Source organism: Quercus robur, chromosome 4, assembly GCF_932294415.1.
Source record: "Quercus robur chromosome 4, dhQueRobu3.1, whole genome shotgun sequence".
NCBI lineage: Eukaryota > Viridiplantae > Streptophyta > Magnoliopsida > Fagales > Fagaceae > Quercus > Quercus robur.
The window spans coordinates 67,442,209-67,463,020 of NC_065537.1; the positions used below are offsets into that span (position 1 = coordinate 67,442,209).

Below are 20,812 nucleotides of genomic sequence, written 5' to 3' on the forward strand. Positions count from 1 at the left end.
CAATGTGGAAATTGAATCTACTAAGATAAACATCTTATCATCACAATTGTTAATATTTCTGTGCTTAAGCACGGACTACATGCTAGTATATATTAATAGACAAAGTTTAGAAAAAATCTAATTAGATTTTACAATTGAAGTTCAATTTTAAGCCATGTGTCATAAATTATTTATTATTAAAGATTTTTATATCTTAATTTTGGAGTCAAATGTGGGAGAAAGTATAACATGTTTCGGTAATACAAACTCAGCATCTGTTTTGGTATTTCCTACCCAATAAATGAGTGACACATGTTTCAAAAAACCACATCAGACTACTCCAATAAATGATTAATTTATCTTCCTAATAGTACAAAAGATTGTGATTAATTTATTAGAGTAGTCTGATGTGGTTTTTTGAAACAAATGTCACTTATTATAAATATTCATTCAAGTGAGTTATTAAGTACAAAAATCAAAGAGTTTAGAATTAATGAACCATAAAAAAAGAAGAAAAAACAATATAAAAATAAATAATTAATTAAAAATATTTATAAAAAAAATTATGGACAATTTACATTTTCTACCAAATAATATTCTTACAATATTTTTATAAGGAGTTAACAAAATATAATAATGATTTTACATCAATAATATTTAAATTATATATATGTATAAATTATACTATGAGTCTTAATATATATTTTTTAAGTATATGCATACATATCCATGAGTTACAAGTTAGTTTTGTTAATATACATAGGTGATATTATAGTTCGACACTTTTTTTTTTTTTTTTTAGGTAAGCTAGTTCGACACCTAACATGTTCAAAGAGATACTTCCAAACCAAATGGAGCAAACCCAATTGACACTACCAATAGCCTACTGGATCCAATTTGCCCGACCCGATGATCGGGTCTAATTATTGATGTCAAAAACCATGGATGGCAAAACGAAAAAAAAAAAAGAGTGTAAGCAATGGAGAAAAGCCACCGTCAACGTCCAAACCCTTCTTCTTCTTCTTCTTCTTCTTCTTCGACCCATTTCCGGTCACAGAAATTCCGTTCTAACCCCACCACCAAAGATGGCAAATTTACAAAGAATAACAACCCCAATGCTCGTGAAGACTTTGTTAAACCCAGAAGAGCTAGCCAACAAGTACAACAACATGTGGATGATTCATCCAATCTTCCTGTCTTACTTGGAACTTGTCCCTTTATGTGCCCAGGTAAAAAATTTGTAACAATCTGTGTATGCCCAGATAGCTATATATCTTACATTGATTGAACCACAAGCACACGTGTGCTGAATTTGCTAAATCATGTTATGGGTTTGGTTCAGTTGAAGTCATATAATATGAAAATATGAAACTTTGGTCTCAATTATTTTACCTAGTTGTCTATTGTTGTTATATTTGTTGGTAGCTGTTTTACTCCGTTGTTGTTGTTATGTTTGTGATAATAGTGGCTGAAAGGGTCCAGCGTGAGCGGCTCCGAGATTTAGCTGTGTTTGAGAGGCTAGATGGAAATCCTAGAAAAACATCCTCTGACCTCGCTGTCAAAAAGGTACACTCTTATGTATTTGTATTTGAAATTTGTTGTTATTTACAATGGCATATCTTGTGAATAATTTGGCTGTGTCAGAAACATTTACATTAAAATATTATTAGGTACTCCTGGTGTACAACAACGTGGTACTCTCTCTCTCTCCTCTCACGTGAATGGTGAATCCTATCATGAATTTAATTAATGGGATTCGCTATGACGTGGGAGTGGGAAGTACCTCGTCACTGTACTCTCCGAAGTACTGAATAATTACTCATCTTCCCCACCAAAATTGTTTGCTTGGACAACATTGTGTCCACTAGAACCCCTGTTGTCACTGTTACCTCCTGCTGAATTTGTCACGTCCATAAATTGTCATTACTACTTTTGCACAAACTTCAAACCTGGTCATTAAGTGATGACATAAATAATTCTGTAACTGATGTCAAATAATGTTTGAAGTCACTCTTTTAGATGCCCCTCCCTTAGATTTTGAGATTAATTTCCAATTAGACTTTGTCAATAGTCTATACCATGAAATTTGTATGTTGGAATATATATAAAAGTTCCAATACTTAATTGATATTAAGGCTAGCTGGCTATTATAAGATGTTGATATCTATTTTTATTGAAATTCAAACACACAGCCAATATTGTGCTTTGATATTTTATCTGAGGCTCTAGCACATTTCTTTCCATTAAGACATGAGTTGATGGAGCAGTCTCAATATGCTGTTCAATTTTATGCTTTTTGCATTCCTCCAGTTACTTTAATGTTGGTTTTAATGGATCCTGTAAGTTATGAAGCCTTGTAATAGAAACTGGGAATTTGTTAATATGGTCACTGGACCAGTTCTACCATCTAAGCGTTTTCAATTAGTAGGAAGTAGCCTGCAACTTAGCTGGAGTCCATCTTTTTTGGTGCAGCCCTTTCTGCAGAGTCATCGGTTTTACATAGTTGTATTTCTAATGTTTTTTCTGTATCTTATGGAATCATGTTTTTTGTATCTTCATAGTTGCTACTTGGTTGTCTCATGTATTATTTGGTTGCAACAGCTTTATCACATTTTAGTATTATATTTGTAACATTATCAAAGTGAAATAACAGTTTCTTTGATGCATCACTTTGCAAAGCTAATGCCTGATGTTATGGCCTCATTGTTGGCTGTTTTTTTTTAATCTGCTTGATATCCCCTATGTTATAATCTTTGATATATTTGATGCATGATTAATAGAGGTTTATTTTTGTGGAATTCTTTATTCCACGCATTGCCATTTGAGGTTTGTAGTGCTGTAGTACGTACACAAGACATACTGTGGATTTAAGAAAACAATTTATCCTCCATGCTCTTACTAGTTTTGCAGGACTATATCCATCAGAGATATGCCAACATCAGATTTGCGGCCTCTTCCAGTATTGGAAGACACTTTAGACTACCTTTTAAGCTTCTTGGATTCTTCAGAACATCCTTTTGAAGTGGTTCATGACTTCATCTTTGATAGAACAAGGTCAATAAGGCAAGATCTCAGCATGCAGAATATTGACAATGAAAAAGCAATCTACATGTATGAGAAAATGGTATGATTCTCTTGCCAAAACCTCTCAATTCTAAACCTTCATCTTACCCATAAGCCATTCAACATTAGTATATCCCTTCTCTAAACATGTATCTACCCAACATTAGCATTTCCTTTTCTAAACCATTTCAATCCATGTTATCAACAACAACAACAACAACAACCAAGCTTTAGTCCCAAAATCTCAATCTATGTTATTAAATGAAATAGGTATTGTAGCCACTAAGCTAGTGAAAAGGTGCTTCCTCCCCTTATAAGAATAAAGTGGAGGGTGAGGTTGTGGGTTCAAATCTCACAAGGTACATGTGTAACTTACCAATAAAAAAGAACAATAATATGAGATTATATTGTAGTCATTCGTTGTTTCTGTTGATAAAGAACTCACCTTCCATCAGCCAAACCACTATTTATACCTATTTGTTGGTGCTTACCTGTTCATAATAAAGAAAACATAAATGTGTTCTGCTTTATAGATCAAATAAAATTTCCTAATGCTCTCTCTGCTGAAGAAATTCCCAAGAAATTCCAGATGCAAACTAAAATATCTCTTATTAAGAAATATGTAGTCAAATTGGAGCAATATAGCTATATAATCATAGGCTAGTTCAATCCTTCCCCAATGACCTTTGTGCCCAACCCCTGTACCCTCTGGATGCATCTCTTCAGACCATGGAACGCATCTAGTCTACATGGCAGAAAAACTATGTATCAACACCATAAATTCTTTGTGTTAGGAGCTTGAAATCATGGAAACATTTTAAAACTTGTTGTACTGAATGAAGCCCTGATTTGTATCATCATACAGGTTAGATTTCATGTTATGTCTCTTCACAAGCTTCGAAGTTGTACCAATGAAAATATATCTTCAGTACACTACCTCAACATGGAGCAGCTTACAAAGGCTCTGACAACTCTATTTAATCTTTATGATGCAAATAGAAGTTCTGAATCTATTAATGAGAATGAAGCTGAGTTTCGTTCATTTTACGTGCTTCTTCATCTTGGTTCTAACAGCCAACCAACGGTTGATCTCTACTTCATTGGTGTGGTCAATTCATTTGGTTCATTCTTAATTGCAGCCTTGTGCTGGGTCTTAAAGACATGAAATGTAGCTATTTCTGATCCACAGGGAGAATCACTTTCTTTATGGTTTCGTCAAGTGCCTATTCCAATAATCAAGTCAAAGGAAATGTGTTTTGCCCGGAGAATTTTGCGGTATTTCTCATTTGCTATGATTCCATTTGCTTTTGAAGTGTCTTGCTTAATTAGATTTAACTTGTTTAGGAGGATTTATCTGTTTTTCCATTTTCTTAATTGCTTATCTCTTTCTTTGAATTGATATGAGTTTCTTCAAAGTGAAAGATTGTCTCTTTATGTTTTTTGAGGAGTCAATGATTAATCTCTATTGAAACAGATTTTTTCGAATGGGCAATTATAAGCGTTTCCTTTTAACTACTGCAGCTGAGGCATCCTTTCTACAGTATTGCATCATTGAACCATATATCATAGAGGTAACCATACATATCAGTTTCATCCTAAACTTCTTTCTGGCATTTTAGCAACTTGGATCTTTGTTAACCACAATGATCACTTTGAACAGATGGAACTATTTATATTCCTTCTGACTTGATATTAAATTAATATGCTACCTCCTTTTTAAAATAAGTGTCTTGGTTCTAAATAGCCAAAGCATTAATGAAAAGAAAAAAGTTGTAGTAATCTTTCTAATTGTTTTATACTCAGTTTTTTAATGAAAATGTTCTTGCTTTCTTTTTTCTGTTTTTAAGGTGAGGGTAGTATTGCAAATTTTATAGTAAATGCTTCCACTTTTGGAAAGTGGACGCTTATTTTGGGACATTCCAAAAGGGAAATCAAGACACATATGCCCCTCCCATCCTCTCCCTCCCTCTTTCTTGGGTTGAGTGGGGAGGGTAGGGAAGTCTGCCACTCTCAATTCTTCTTTTTCCTAATCTGGCTTTGTTTTTTTGTTGCTTATTCATCTTAAGTTTCATAATTAGTTTGCATATTTTATAAATTTCTTTTTGTTGATGGGGCATGTTAGAAGTTTTTGCTTTCAAGTATCTCTAGTTCCACAATTATTTCTTCACATTCTTCAATATTTCTTTCTTACCTCTGTTGCTGGCCATGAAAGGTACGAGAACTGGCTCTGTCATGTATAAATAATGGTGGCTACAAGCTTCATCCATATCCACTGACACACTTATCCAAACTCTTGATGATGAAGGTATAATTTGCATTATATGGATTTTCTGATATGCATTGTTTGAATGAATAAAATGTTGAGAGTTTTGAAAGCTTCACATGGTTCTTTTAGGAGTCAGATTTGGTATCATTTTGCGGTGCTTGTGGCCTTGAAATGGTCACAGATGAAGTAGGAAATAAGTCGTTACCCACCAAGCAAACAACTTTTTGTTCTCCCAAGGGAGGCTCTCAGAGCTATGGCTTTCTGAATTTGGAACCATTTGAGAGGTAATTTTAAAGGGTTTTTTTCTCCCATTTTTTCTATATCAGTTGTATGTAGCATGGGTTGGGAGGAGGGCATAGATTGGGAAGAGGATTGTGTGATTCTTAAGCTATATTTAGCAAAGTTCATAGAACCATTTCACTCATTTGCCTAGCTACAAAGATACTACTCTGAGTTCTATGTTGTGTTCAATATTTGATGTCATAATCTAGAGAGACTAAATTCTATACAAATCAAGAGAACATAGCAACCATTGTATATGTTGGAATGTGCTTTGGTCTTCGTTTGTAGTGGTCTATAGATTTAACCGTAAGTGTGCTTTTAATGATGCATTTTTTAACTGTTGGTTTGGCATGGGGATAGGATAACATAAACTGACAGGATAGGACAGGAGTATATTTGATTGGATTGATTTACCTTGAAAAAAGGACAAGACTGGGTTGTTTAGGATGGGATTCATAAAACTGGCTGTTGGCACACATTTGTCGTGTTGATATTTTGGAAACTGACATGCCAATGAACTCTACTTCAGAAGGAATCTTCCTCTTTCTTAATAATGGAATGAAGGGTAGGGTTATGAGTTCAAGACTCATAGATGGGTAACTTACCAATAAAAAAATATTTTTTGATAAATGACGTGTTCTGCGAAATATGAATTTTAAAATGATCCCTACTAAATAATATACTGTAATACTTAATAATAAAATAATTTACATGATATGATATATCATTTAAATTATTTTTACATAAAGAATATAGATTCAATCCATGTTAATAATATTAGATATGTTCATATCTTTTTTGGTAATACATACTATCACTTCTTGTAACAACATAAGATTTACTTGACTTCTTTTTTATTATGTTATAAGTTAATGGGTGTCCTAAAGGCATTAGTTTATGAAATATTCTTAGAAACTTTTTATGGGAAAATAAAAAGTAATTAATTTTTTTTTTTTTTTACAATTTTTTATATTTCTTATAAAAGTGGTATTGAAGCTTTCCTAAAATGGTTCATTTTACTAATGTCCTAAGGGCACCTATTACCTGGACTCTATTATTAATATTACTCAGTAATATTACTCACTGCTGATTGAATTATTGACTTGTATCTGTTTCATATTAATGGGTTTATCTGCTGTTGTTATGCTTTGACCCCTTTAACTTCTCACTCATTAAAAAAATAAAACATAAAATGCAGGTAAATTGCAGTTTGAGCAATAGAACAAATAATTTGCACAGTGAAGAGTGGACAATTAAGTCTCACTCGCTGACTTATTAACATGCACTTGTTGCTGCTGGATGGGTTGTGTATATTAAGATGTACTTTGAACATGAATTATTAAATGTTGTAATAGAATTTGATATTTCTATCAACTTTACATCAAGAGGGCTACCATGTTTTAGTCTAAGCAGTAGTTGAGGGTACAAAATTCCTATTGTAAACTGTTTTGGCTAAGGAATTTGTATATATGAAAGTGTCTGCCAACGCAATATCACATCGCAAGCAGTCAATTATAAACCTTCTAACATTGGTAAAATTGTACTCAGAATCAGTTATTTTTTCAAGTTCTACCAAAGAAGTTTTTGCCTTATTTTAAACCTGATAAACTGTGTTCCATAACTAGTAGGCATTGTCACAAAACTTCAAACTTTTTGGCTTAGAACAAGTGTGTGTGTTTGGGGGGGGGGGGGGGGGGGGGGGGGGTGGGTTTTGAATCCAAGTTTCCCCTTAGCACTAGCATCAAATGTGCTAAATGCAAAAATTTTAGCACACCCAAAAAAAAAAAAAACCTACTTATATGAGATGTGCCAAATACCAAAAAAAAAAAAAAAAAAATCAGCACATACTATAGTGACATTCTACTTTTATTAGAAAGGTAGGTCTAATGTGCTGAAAATTTGGGTATTATTTTATTACTTGATCTCTTCTATTAATAAAGAAATTAAAGAGAATAAAGGAGTAAAGGAATAATATTTAAATAAAGTAGTAAAATAATAAAAAATTTGAAGATGTAATACAAGGTGCATTGTTAGAATTGTGTTAAAATAGATAAAATAATTTTTTGATATATTAAAATAACATATGTTTTTTAGCACAGTTGACAATGCTATCAAATAATGTGATTGAGCTATACGGTTGTTGGCCACAAAACCTTGAGTTAGCTTTACAAGTCTTGGATTATTACCGACCTTGCCAAAAAGTGCCGGCTGAACAGTGGAGCAAGAAATGCGGTCGCCTAAGGCCCCAAGTTAGAAAAAGGTCCCCAAATTTTAACCAATAAGGTTATTTATAATCAATAAATAAAATAATATTTTTTTACTAAATGGAAAACAAATAAAAAATAGAGAAAAATGTAACGTCCACAATATTTTTTACAACACTTTAACAATTATGCTAAGTAGTAGGTTGTTACAACCTATTATTGATGGCAAAAAAATAATTATAGTGATATTTTCAAAAAAAGAAAAAAAAAAAAAAAAAAAAACAACTTAAAACCTAAGATTTGTTGTAAAAAAATATTGTGAATGTTGCACTTCTAAAAAAAATAAGAATTTAATTAGCAAACTTTTACTAGTTCTCATCTAAATCCACCACTAATACCACTTTTTTACTTACTATTATCAATCTACCATATCAACAAGTATGAAAAATTTTGTCAAATTTTTTTTGTTTATAAAATTTCTAAAAAAAGAAAAAATTCTACACATTTTTTGTTAATTAGTAGTAATTTTGCATCTAAAACAAGATAATCAATTTTCACCTTAGGCCTCCAAATACATTAAGTCGCCCCTGTTGCCAAGCTGAATCGAAATCATGTGTTCATGTTTCTTGGAATCTGACTATAAGATAATAAAAAAGATGGAACAGTTAAAAAAAAAAAACCTTGTATCTACTCATCCCACAATGTACCAAAAGGTAAAACCAATTCCTATATACTCTTGAAAGAACCTACTACGTCACCCTAATCTGTTTACTTAGGTTGTCGCACCTCCTTTTCATCTACAAATTATAAGTGTTCTATTATGTTTTCTCATTCAGATTAAATTTAAAAAATGTGATATCACATACACTATTTTGATACAAAAACAAAACTTTGACCATGAAATGGATAGGTATGACCACCCCAATCATCCCTCTGGCCTCTCATATAAATACTCGAAAAAAAAAAAAAAATCAGGTTCTCCACGCTTAATTCTTTCCCCTTCAAATGCCAAGCATTCTGTTCTCTCCAAAGACACCAATTAAGACAAAAAGGAGTCACATTCCATATACCCCTAATGCCACTCTAGCCTTGTCCCACACGAAAACTTGCAACAATGTGACACTCAAAGGGGACTCAACTACATAATATGGGGTCTAAAATTCCTGAAAATTTGGCTTTTTATGATTACATCAGCAATAATCTAGCAAAGGGGGCATCATTCAAAGCAGGCTCAATGGATGAGGAACAATTATTCCAATAATTACATATCCAAATTAACCTACGGACATATGACTCAAAATTAGAAAACAATTAGAAACTAAATTGTATTATAATTGAGCTTTGAATTTAATATTATATATTATGATTTGGGGTGGGGTGTCTACGTTATTTAGGAGTATAACTTACTAATATAAGGGGTGATTGGGGATCCCTCCTTGTTATTACACTCGACCATTGTTGTCTTTTCATTGATAAATAATAGAATTTTTAATTTTATTCAAGTATGACTTGATTATCATTTTTTTTTTTTTTACACCAATATTTATTACCAAACTTGTAAAATGAGTGCATTGATCTAATAAATTATGATCACATATGTTTAATTACAACTATTGCACTCTTAGCTTTAATAAAAATAAAAAATAAAAAAATCACATATTGACTTAAAAGTTTTATGAAAGCTTTTGATCCCAATCAAAAGACAATATTTATGCTCATATATATATTTCTAAAAATAACTTTTCTTGCACCACACTTCTATAAACAAATAATTTAAAAATAAATAAATAAATTTATAAATCAAATAATCTATTCCAAATATAATTATTCAATTGTATATAAGGTATAAGCGTCTAAGCCCTACTTATTGTTTTGAATTTACTTCAAAATAAGATATTTCATTAGTAGGAAAGATCAATGCGGATACAAATCATGAGAAAACTTATGATAGTGATGACAGATTTGGTTCTCCTTATTCTTGTAGGAGTGCAAGCTATTAACCTTGCCTCTACATCTTTTGCACCCCTCTTCACTTCCAATCTTGTTTCCATATTACTCTCAAATTGATCATGTAAAAACAAAGTTTCTACTTTGCCTTGAAGAAGAGATTGAAGACTCTGAAAATACGTCAAAAGATAAAGACCCAAAACAACTGGCACATTGTATTATGGAGAGTTTTGAAGTTTGCATCAAGAAATATGAGCACGAACATGACCCAGTGTATCAAAAGACTTTACGTATCATGGATTATTGTCGCAACAAGCACATGACTGCGGAGTCACCAAAGCATTACTTTAGTTTCTTAAATTGCTTGCTTGAAATGTTCAAACTTAATATCAAAAGGCCTTGATATTTATACACAAAATATAATAAGAGCTACATTCAATTTTGGATTTGGTAAGTAGGTTACTTCTCTCACACACAAAACATCTTTGAATTGTGACTTATTTTGAATCCTTATTAGGATGTGATAAAAAAAAATCATAATTTTGTGTGAATTCCCTCAGCTATGGGCAACAATTGGTTTTAAAAACTAAACCATTCAAAAATAAATAAATAAATAAAAGAGGACAGGTTGAAAGTTTTGATCCCGTTACATCATATATAATTTAATATTTGATTGAAATACAAATAAATGTATTAAATTTGTAAATATTAATAAAATTGACTATAATAATATCTAAAGTAATTTAAACAACTTTCAAATACACTTTCACTACTTTACTTTTGTAAGGTAAATTTAAAAAAATAAATAAAATAAAAATAAAAAACCCTTCAAGCTCAATGTGAAAATAAGTAGTAATTTTTACAGCAATTAGTAAAATACAACACTTCCATTAAGAGGGCTTGTATTGTTAGGAGGATTTTAAATACAGTTTTTTGTTTTGAAAACCAGAAATAGTGAATCTCACACTTAAATCTATTCTTTAACTGATGTTTTTAAAATTCAATTTTGAGAAAATTATTTCCTATTTTCGCTGTTCAAAACAAGATTTTGAAAACTAAAATATTGTTTTTAATAGGTTGTTTTCATGAAACTAGAATGTTTTGTTATAGTTGTAAATAAATTAAAAATAATTTACTCCATAAATTTGCCAAACTCTTCTATCTCTTAAATCTGCCCAAAATGTTCTATAATTATTTTGTTTTTCAGTATTTTTAAAACTATTCTTAAAAATGAGAGCCAAACATGTATAATGTAAATTGACTTTAGGAACCAAATTGATCAATTTTAAAAAGTCTTGAACCTAGTTGACATTAGCTCAAACCTCAAAGTATATTAGTAAAATTTATCCTAAAATTAAATAAATTCAAAGCGGAAATGTATGTTAGCACCGATTGTGTTTTCAACCAAACGAATCTTAAAGTAACATTCAAATTTGCAATATAAAACCTAATACCAATCAGAAATCGATCCTTGGACTAGGCAAAATCCCAATTTTTTCAGTGGGTCATTCTTTATCAATTTCCGAAAGCATTGGTTGTTATCTGTTATGAATATTAGGACTAGAACCATCACAGGTTGTGTCACGTGTGTAATAGTTCCTGCTACGCTACAAAAATGCTCAAAAGTTAAAGAAGAGAGGAAAGTAGGATCAATAAGGTAATTTTTTTTTTCTTCTATTATCGACAGTACAAAGAATACAACAGGTAAAATATACAGAAATATAAAACCTGATGAATGATTTACATCTTTCCTTGTTCTAAAAAGAATTGCTCTTCTAAATCGAGCACTAGCCAATTCCAAACCTAATGTAATCCACCACCCACTAGTTTCTGCAAACCTTAGAAATCCTCTTAATACTACAACATCCAAATTTAGAGTGTCTATCTCCCCTATTCAAGGACAAAGTGAAAATATACAGTAGCACTTCAAAGATTCATATCAAACTTTTTCTACTCCACAATTCGATCAACTATGAAGAACCTGCTTCTCTTTCATGTTGGCGATTGAGGAATTGGTGTGAAACAGGGTCCTCCCCCAATGACGACCAGAGATTTGATGTTTATGGAGTAAAGTGGATTCTTTGAACGAACATCTTCCATGAATGTAATTCAATTTTCAAACAAAAAAAGTTCTACTTCATAGAAATTGAATTATTTGACACGAAATTCATGCCTGAATATGGTAAGATTCTGTGTGAATTTGTCCCTGTTCTTAGAATCCAAGCTTCGAGTAACATCTGCCATTAATTTGTCAAAACACAAGGAAAGCCGCTGATGTTGATCTGCAGGCTGCAAGATGATGCAAAAAAGGGTGTCAACTGAGGGCTGATAATGCGAGTAGAGAGAGAGAGAGAGAGAGAGAGCAAAAAGAACATTTAGTAGACTTAGTTTTAATAGTTTTAACCATCATCAAATGCTTCTCAAAAAAAAATAACCATCATCAAATGTTTACTTTTAAAGATACATGTAATATGAAAGTAACAACCAACTCAGCTTGATGATGATATTCGTTTTTTATGTTACATAAACTTCAAATTCATTTAATAAGTTAAAAATGTGATATCATAAGTTGTTATTAAATATAAAAGACAACTATTGCATCACTAATACATCCACTATGTTATAGAGTATGCTAGTCAACATATAAAGCTTTAGATAAAAAAGCCATAAATTTGTGCACTTTCCGATAGTTGATTTCATTTTTCATTGAACTGTGACCTGAAGTTTGAGTTACAACTTTTCTTGTTATCTTTATTATTATTTTGATATGTTTTATCTTTATTATTAACTGAACAATTTGTTTGATAAAACTTTTTTGATAAATTCATAGGAAGTTCAACACTCAAAAACTTCCTAAATAAAACATTAGTAGTTGCAACAGCATTCAACGAAGAGACAAAACTAACCTGTGAAGCCAAAATCTGAGCTTTCAAATCGGTGAATATCTGCAGGTGAATGTTCAGTCAGAAATGATAATGATTCAAAACATTTAACAAGAAACTATAAGAGCCTGAGCAAGATTTAATGCAAAAAAAAATTAATTGACCATATAGATGAAGACAAGTAGGAAGCACGGGCACGGACACAGGTATGGACATGGGTACGATGGTGACACGAGTAATTTTTGAAAAATTATAACATGAAACGGCTGATACGACACCGATATGAAATGGATACAGCATCCTAAATGAAGTGCCTAGTAAATCCACAAGAGTACCAATTTATCATATTTTATATCCTTCCCAGATACTATTGCACAACAGACACCGAACAAGAAAGAATTAATTTGATAAAGGTTACACCATTCAATAACTTCTTACCATAATGCTACCATTGACCAATATCTTTCTCATGTCTCGCGCTCAGCCAATATCAAACGATCACAAATTAAAACCAGGGAGAATTGCCCATCTATCAATTTTTTGTCAATACTACCATTGACCAATATCTTTCCAATGTGTCACACTAGGGAAATATCTAATGATTGAAATTAAAACCAGGGTAAATTGCCCATCGTAAGGTTTATGGAATTGAGTGGTGTTACATGGTGTAAGAAGGCTAGGGAGAGTGTTGACAATTTTCTCCTCCACTGTGATTATACTAGTGAGATGTGGTCCCTTGGTTTCAGTGGGTTATGCCTCAAACAATCCTTGATGTCTTGACTTGTTAGAAGGGAGGTTTACTAGAAGGGGTATTGGGATGTGTGGTGAGCAATACCCTTGTGTCTGAAGTGATTTATTTTATAACTTTAGATAATTTGGAGTAGAGAGGCTTTCAACAGAGTTGAAGTTGTTCTTCTTAATGTTGTTGTATGAGTAGATGGCTGTGATACCCAACCAGTCTTCCTTTACTTTGCCTGATTTCATTGATAGCTGTTCTTTTTCTTGGTGTTATTGCTCTCTTATCATATTTCTTGTGTAATGAGGGTTTTTTTTTTTAAATAAACTTTTATTATTCATGAAAAAAAACTAGGGAAATTGTACTTTTTATTAGCTAGATAAATGATTTGGGGGGGGGGGGGGTGTGGGGGGGTGGTTCTTTTCCACCCTAAATTATCCCATATCCCCCACTAAGCATTAAATCAAGCACTCACCCCAAATGTTTAGCCAAAAAAAGAAAAAAAAAAAAAAAAACCATTAAATATAATGAAAATGTGAAGGGGAGGGGGCTATTTGTTTATTTGCTTAAAGACTAGGGACTGATTGCTCAATTTTAAAAGGTAGTGGGGATATTGCACATCCTTGAATAGCTTAGGATGAAAAAGTAAAATTTTCACACCAAAGAACTATCTCATCTACAAAATGGTTAAATTTATAGCTCTTAATACTTTTAGCATATAACAAAAACATGAATTTATAACATTGATAGTGAATAAAATTCGATTTATACTAAGAACATGAATCTATAAATTTGATAGTAAATATCATTCAATTAATTCGAAATTTGGCATGCAGAATGAGCTTATGGAGAACATTTAATCCAACAATCCTTTTGGCAAAATATTAATATTAACAAATTAACAAATTTGGCAAGGAATTAAGAGTATAACTCGAACCTAATATGTGATTACATATATAGATAAGTTTGTATACATGTATATATCAAATAAAGAATGGATATATACAAGTTGAAATAAAAAAGCATCACCTGCTCACTTATTAGTATTAAGCTCAACATTGGTCGGCTAAGACTCCACTGGTTGCCACAGTCCTCAAACAAAACAATCTCAAAAAGAGTCTTCAATATCTTTATATTGGAAAAAAACACTTAATTAGTTCAAAATTCAAAAAGTGCCCAAACAACCAGATAGAAAATAAACAAATAAAACATGCAAGCACACGCAGAGACACACACACACACTCAAAGAGTCTTCAATATCTTTATATTGGAAAAAACACTTGGTTAAACATTTGAAAAGTTCCCAAACAGCCAGATAGAAAAATAAACAAACAAAACACGAATGCACAGGCACGCACACACACGTACCCAACTTTTTTCAATCAAATGTAGATGTTGAAATACAATAATGCATAAGCAAGCATACATATTCCTACAGGCTCTTACAAGCTCTAGCAAGTCCTCCATCTAACTTCACAACACTCTTAGGCTTCACCCAATGATCCCCAAACATAGAAAATACAGAAGTCTGCAACTCTCACTTTTGTATTACAAATTTCCCAAAAAAAAATTCACAATTTTATGACTGCAATATATGCCCCAGTAGCAAACTCAGTTTAAGCAAAAAAGTCAAACTTAATGTGATCCAAGCAGAAACAATCCTTTCAACAGACTAATAAATCACTCTATTCCTAGTGAGTTAAGTACAAGCAACCATCCATATAGTTCATACAATGACTTTTGATAAGTAATAAGATTTATTGATATCAAAAAGGGACACCCTAGTACACAGGGAGTGTACAGGGGTCAAATACAGAAAGTACAACAAGAATCAAGAAAAATCCAAGATAGAAGAGAGTGATTGGTTTCGCAAGGCAAACAACAAATCCAAAAAAGTTCTAAAGAAAAATAACTTGAGATCAGAAATGGATCTCTCAGAATCTTCAAAACAACTGTTGTTTCTTTCCCTCCAAAGACACCAAATTAAACAATGGGGAACAATTATCCATATATGACCATTTTGATAACGACCAAACCGGTTTTGCCAGCAAGCAAGGAGCCCCATAACTGACTTAGGCATAACCCAACTTTCACCAAATAAACCCAAAACCATAGACCGCAAATTCATAGCAACTGGACAATGAAGGCAAGATGGTCAACCAATTCACCATTACACTTGCACATATAACACCAATCCAATATCCACACCTTCCTTTTTTGTAAATTGTCAATAGTCAAACATTTCCCCAAAGCAGCAATCCAAACAAAGAAAGCCACTTGAGAGGGGATCTTCTGCTTCCAAATGCTTTTCCACGGGAAACAGCAATCATTAGAGCCCACTAGAAGACTGTAATAATCTTTAATCAGAAATCCCTTATTTCTATCCGGCTTCTAGCTCATTTTAGCCTCCCCAAGCCCCTTTACTGTGGAGCCATATATAGTATCCATGAAGCTCAACACGGCCTCCAATTCCCGAACATGAAAACCCCTAAAGAAACTCACATTCCAAAAAACGACCCCATTAGAGAACTTCATAAGCTCAGTCACACTTGCCTCCTTATCTCGACAAATGATAAACCTAATTTGAATTATAAATCCATGACACAATCAATCTGAACAAACAAGGATGGGCAACTGGTATCCTAAAACGAGCAGCTGACCCTGTCAACCCTCTAGGGCCAATTAACTCAATTTTACTTTTTCTATATATATATATATATGGAGGAAAGAAATAAAAGAGAGTCGAGGTACCTTGATATAGAAATAGATAATTGTTCTAGTGGACCCTCTCTGCTACTCATAATGGAGACAGACCAAGATATTTATAGTTCATTTCACATTTGGAAATATGAAACTCAGACTCACCCTAAAAGACTCACTAATGAAATACATGAGAATTAAGCACATTTATATCTATAAAAGGATAGTAACAACCATAAGAAAGGGAATTACAAGAGCTATTGCAACCAGCCACACAGTCGCGACATTGCATTAATTAATTAATGAAAATTAATGGGAACAGTTATTTTTTGAATTGATGTATGGACCATGTGATAGTGATTAGCATACATTATTTTTTAAGGTTAAAATCAGAAAAATTGAGGAAAAAGCTTATGTCAATCAAAGATTATATCTAAATATTTTTATAAATAAATAATGTTCCAGAATAAAAAATTATAATAATAATAACAACAACAAACTGCAATCCTAGAGGAAGTCACAATAATTACTTAACCAAAAACACACTTGCACAAATCATATTTTTAAGCATTCAATTGCAAATGATAAATCCATCAATCTGTACCACAAGATAAAAATGCCTTACTTCTGGAAACAAATTGGGGCAATCCACAATGTGACGAGCAAGATTCATTGCAGCAGGTGAATTAGGTGCCTCCCCCATAGTGATATTGTTGAAATAGTAAGCAGCCAGATTATCGACAGCAGATGCACACTGAAAAGGAAAGTTTAAAACTTTGGACTTGAACGAGTACATCAGAAATAAGCAAATGCACACTAAGGTATGTAGTTTACATAAGAAACAGACCAGCTTAAATTACACGCTCATGCAAGACATTTAACATATTTTAAAGTGGAAAACGATGGATGTAGCAAATAAAGAACAGAATAATCCCATCCTTAAAAGAGACATAAAGCACACCTGTGATGAGATATTTGTATCCAAACCTTTGAGACCAGATTCAAGGGATCCTACTATATGCCTAAAAGTGTTTGTATCCAAGTTCAATATAAAAACGATGTGGCTGCTGAAAAGAACCTCCAAGAATGCAAAATAGGCCCTTGTTAGCTGCCAAAAAAGTAAAAAACTAATCAAAAATGTGCTTAAATATTCTTGGTGAAAAAACTTCAAATAAAAAACTAAACAGTAGCACGTCTAGAACACAACAATGAAATAAAAAACACAGATTAAAAGGACAAACCAAGCACCAACTTGATATATATGAAAATAGATCCAGCTTAGGGACTGGAACAATTTCTGTATAATCATTCTAGCAGCACCTTTGTTGGGCTAACGTGTTTGTTTAGCTAGACTAGTTATTAGTCTTGGCCAATTTTAGTAGGCCTTGATTAGTGAAACTTTATATTGGCTTCCATCTTCTCTTGAGTTGCCTAGGACTCTCAGCATGATTCCAAGGGACTCTACTTTCTTTTTCTTTTTTGTGATAAGTTGCTTTGATGATGGACAAAATTGTCTAAAAGATTACAAAGCAAAGCTAAGATAAGTGTGGAACTCAAAAATAGCAGTATAATGAGTAAAACCCTAAGCCTGAGACCACTCCAACAGGGGTACAAAGCAACACTGTCACAACATTGTAGGACTTCTACAGATTTCTCTAACATAACCATTGCTTGAACCTCCTCACTCCACCACCAATTCTCCTTATTCAATAGCCCATATCCTTTAAATTCTCCAAGTACTGATGTAGCACTCTTTTAATACAACTAGCTATTTCATTCCACAGCCTATCAATATCTTCATCTACCTTCTCTGATTCTATCTTTAAACACAACTTGTTTCTCTCCATTCATACGACACCACATAATTCTTGGTTTCTCTGTCAAATGTCTTCTGTTATTTTTCCATGTTGCAATACAAATGTCAAATACCACAAACCGAGGTTCAGTGGTTGTGCTATTTCATGTTATCATCTTTGAATTTTTACAACTTCTACTATCACAGAAGGACAAAATCCATCTTACTAATGTTTGTCTCACTTTTGAAGCAATTAAGTACCCGATTGATAACACTATTTCAAACCACACTTTTTCAAAGCTCAGTTTTCCTACACTTCACTTTTTTCTAGGTATAGCTTTTTCCATTTTCAAAAGGCAAAAATAAGCCGTAGCAAAATCTCTTGCTTGCCTGCTAGTAACAACATAGAAGATGCCACCCGTTTTCATATAGTGAAAGTCCCCAACAGAGGAAAGGGCTGTAAGTTATGGCACGTTATGCTTCTAAACTAGAGAAGGGCATGGCAAACAGGCACAAAATGTGATTCCCTTTAAAAGAGAACTAGTAGCAAAACCGTTAGGCCAATTTCAATATGGACCCAGCTCTAAGGCATGAGTGACTGTCAGAATCATGTTAACCTTAGGGAACCTAGAGACCCCAATGAAAAGGCAATAAGGAGTATCAAAGTTGAGGCATCTAATTTTAACGGTCACCTTGACCAATGGCCTTCACTGACTATTTAAGCAAGATGGATCACTTCCTTGAATGGTACAACTTGTCTAAGAACAAGAGGGTTAAGTTCGCCAAGATGAAACTCATGTAGTGCCAAACACTTTTGGCAAAGTGCTGAACAGCTCCTCTTTAGGAGAAACCAACCTGCCATAACTGATGGGATTTTTAAAATATAAGTAAATCTTTTTGGGGTGAGAGAGGCTTAAGGAAAAATTCCTACCCTAACCCTATTAGGGTGAACTTCTAGATTAGCAGAATAGTCTAAGACAAGGAAACATACTCACTACAGACTACATGGCACAATTCAATGATGCAATGTAGTTGAAAACAAGAGAATGACCTTGAAAAATTTTAGAAAAGACTACAATATAGATGTCAAGAAGAAGCTTGCTCTACACGAGGTCACAACGTTAGACCAAACATACACCCTAATTCAAAACTATGAACTAGTCACTAAGCACCAATTAGCAAGACACCGTAAAACCTGCAACTCATTGAGTAACCTTCAAGTAAAACTCCAATGGAAAGCTCACTTCAGCCTAGAGCCAAACCTAGCAATAAGAGTGGCTAGTGAACCTCTAAAGAGTCCAACAGTTATCATGCGACTTTTTTATGAGCCTTCTTATAACCCAATTGCAAATCCTATAGCTGATCCAGCACTGCTAAACCCACTGTTGACAAGTAACATATTGATGGTATTTTGGATGAGCACATTGTTTTCACTAGGAATGAAGGAGTTCAATTCTACCTAGTTTGTTGGAAGGGATGGATCACCAAAGTTGAGCTACAGTAGCTAGATCATGACATGTATGAGTACTTTCAGAGCCACCAGATGCTACACTCAAAGGGTCAAGCCTTCCGCACCTCGGGAGAGTTGGTACAAACACCAGATGGTTAGGACCAGATTAATAATTGATTCTGTTGGATGAGATGTCGATTGATTTTTATGAATTGATGTAATTTGATTTTATTTCGCATTGAATTTATTATTAGTTTTTTTTCTGCATTTGATACAATTTAGTTACAAGTTTTTCCCGTCCATATTTGATTTAATTTAGAAATCCTATTTAAAAGGTCTTATAATTCACCATTGGTATACTTGATTGAATAATAAAATTTTAATGGAATTTTCCAATGGCTTTGTGTTGACTCTAGGCAACCCTAGGTGCTAACTCCTAGGTTTCTATCTCTTCTCTGCTTGGTGCCAACTTTGCTAACTCCTAGATTATCTTTTCTTGTTTTTATCCTTTTGTTCTTCTTTTACCCATTCCCCACACACATGACACACCCTCTTCAGAATTGTGTTCTGCTGCATCATATCATTGACTTAAGGATATAGCAATGCCTTTATCATGGAACAAAAATCCCGATATCACAAGATAAGTAGCCCCAACCCAAAAATCAACTTAAATACCTTTTTTTTTATAAGTAAAAAGCAACTTAAATACAAAAGAAATACCTATACAAAAGCACACAAATATATATATATATTGATAGGTAATCAAAGTTTTATTGAATAAAGAAAACATCATGTTCACAATGGTGAACACTGCTTCAAACAATTACAAGTAACATATATATAGCGTAGAACAATTCAACACAGCAAAGTTGACATAGTTTCCAGCAAGACCTGTAGAGAAAAGTTCACATACCTTACGGAACGCCAATATATCAGCCAGAGGAATTGATAGTGTCATCTTAAGAGCAACATCTAGAGCATCAGAGAGTGCTCTATCGCCATATAGTTCAAACACACCAAAGTTGACATAGTTTCCAGCAAGGGCTGTCATTCGGTGGTGATAAAAAAAAATCAGCTTATCACATATATTTTTCATCAAAAAACAAAATATTTAATAACACTAGACCTATGTGCTGCATAATTACTTATCACTATATGTTCCAAACCACCAGTACTAGCTCTAACTAATTTCAACCATACCGTGAAAGAATCTCAAATATGGCTAAAACTCTGAAAGCTGGATCTTTCCGTATGCTATGCAACTGGAAAATTATTCAAATTTTTTTTTTTATGAAAAAAAAAAAATTTAATCATAAAAAGCATAAACTAATGCCATAATTGGCAACTTGTAGATCTGGCCAGTGCACGGGGTATAGCAACAGACAATGATGCAAAGAATGATATTAGCAAAGGTATAGAAGGCTATGGAATCTAGAAGAGGACATTGTGACTAAAAACAAAATTTAGGAAGGATAGATCCATATTGTAATTATATAGTAAATCAAGAC

General features: G+C 32.9%; 2 protein-coding genes across 2 annotated transcripts in view; one reads left to right on the forward strand and one right to left on the reverse strand.

Moving 5' to 3' along the window:
• Positions 1-924: 924 nt before the first annotated feature.
• Positions 925-7,128, forward strand: LOC126723432 (SAC3 family protein C). Its single transcript, XM_050426820.1, has 9 exons — positions 925-1,208; positions 1,445-1,545; positions 2,882-3,103; positions 3,908-4,126; positions 4,232-4,317; positions 4,517-4,613; positions 5,255-5,347; positions 5,438-5,592; positions 6,789-7,128. The coding sequence occupies exons 1-9, from the start codon at positions 959-961 to the stop codon at positions 6,790-6,792; spliced, it is 1,227 nt and encodes a 408-aa protein (XP_050282777.1). The 5' UTR covers positions 925-958; the 3' UTR covers positions 6,793-7,128.
• Positions 7,129-11,385: 4,257 nt separating this feature from the next.
• Positions 11,386-20,812, reverse strand: part of LOC126722441 (uncharacterized) — a 32,322-nt gene continuing 22,895 nt past the window's right edge. Inside the window, exons 23-28 of the mRNA XM_050425593.1 lie at positions 20,218-20,410; positions 17,021-17,167; positions 16,685-16,813; positions 14,389-14,487; positions 12,648-12,686; positions 11,386-12,030 (exon numbers count right to left, since the gene is read on the reverse strand). Coding sequence (XP_050281550.1) covers positions 11,893-12,030; positions 12,648-12,686; positions 14,389-14,487; positions 16,685-16,813; positions 17,021-17,167; positions 20,218-20,410 — 745 coding nt within the window. The 3' untranslated portion in view covers positions 11,386-11,892. The remainder of the gene's footprint in view (positions 12,031-12,647; positions 12,687-14,388; positions 14,488-16,684; positions 16,814-17,020; positions 17,168-20,217; positions 20,411-20,812) is intronic.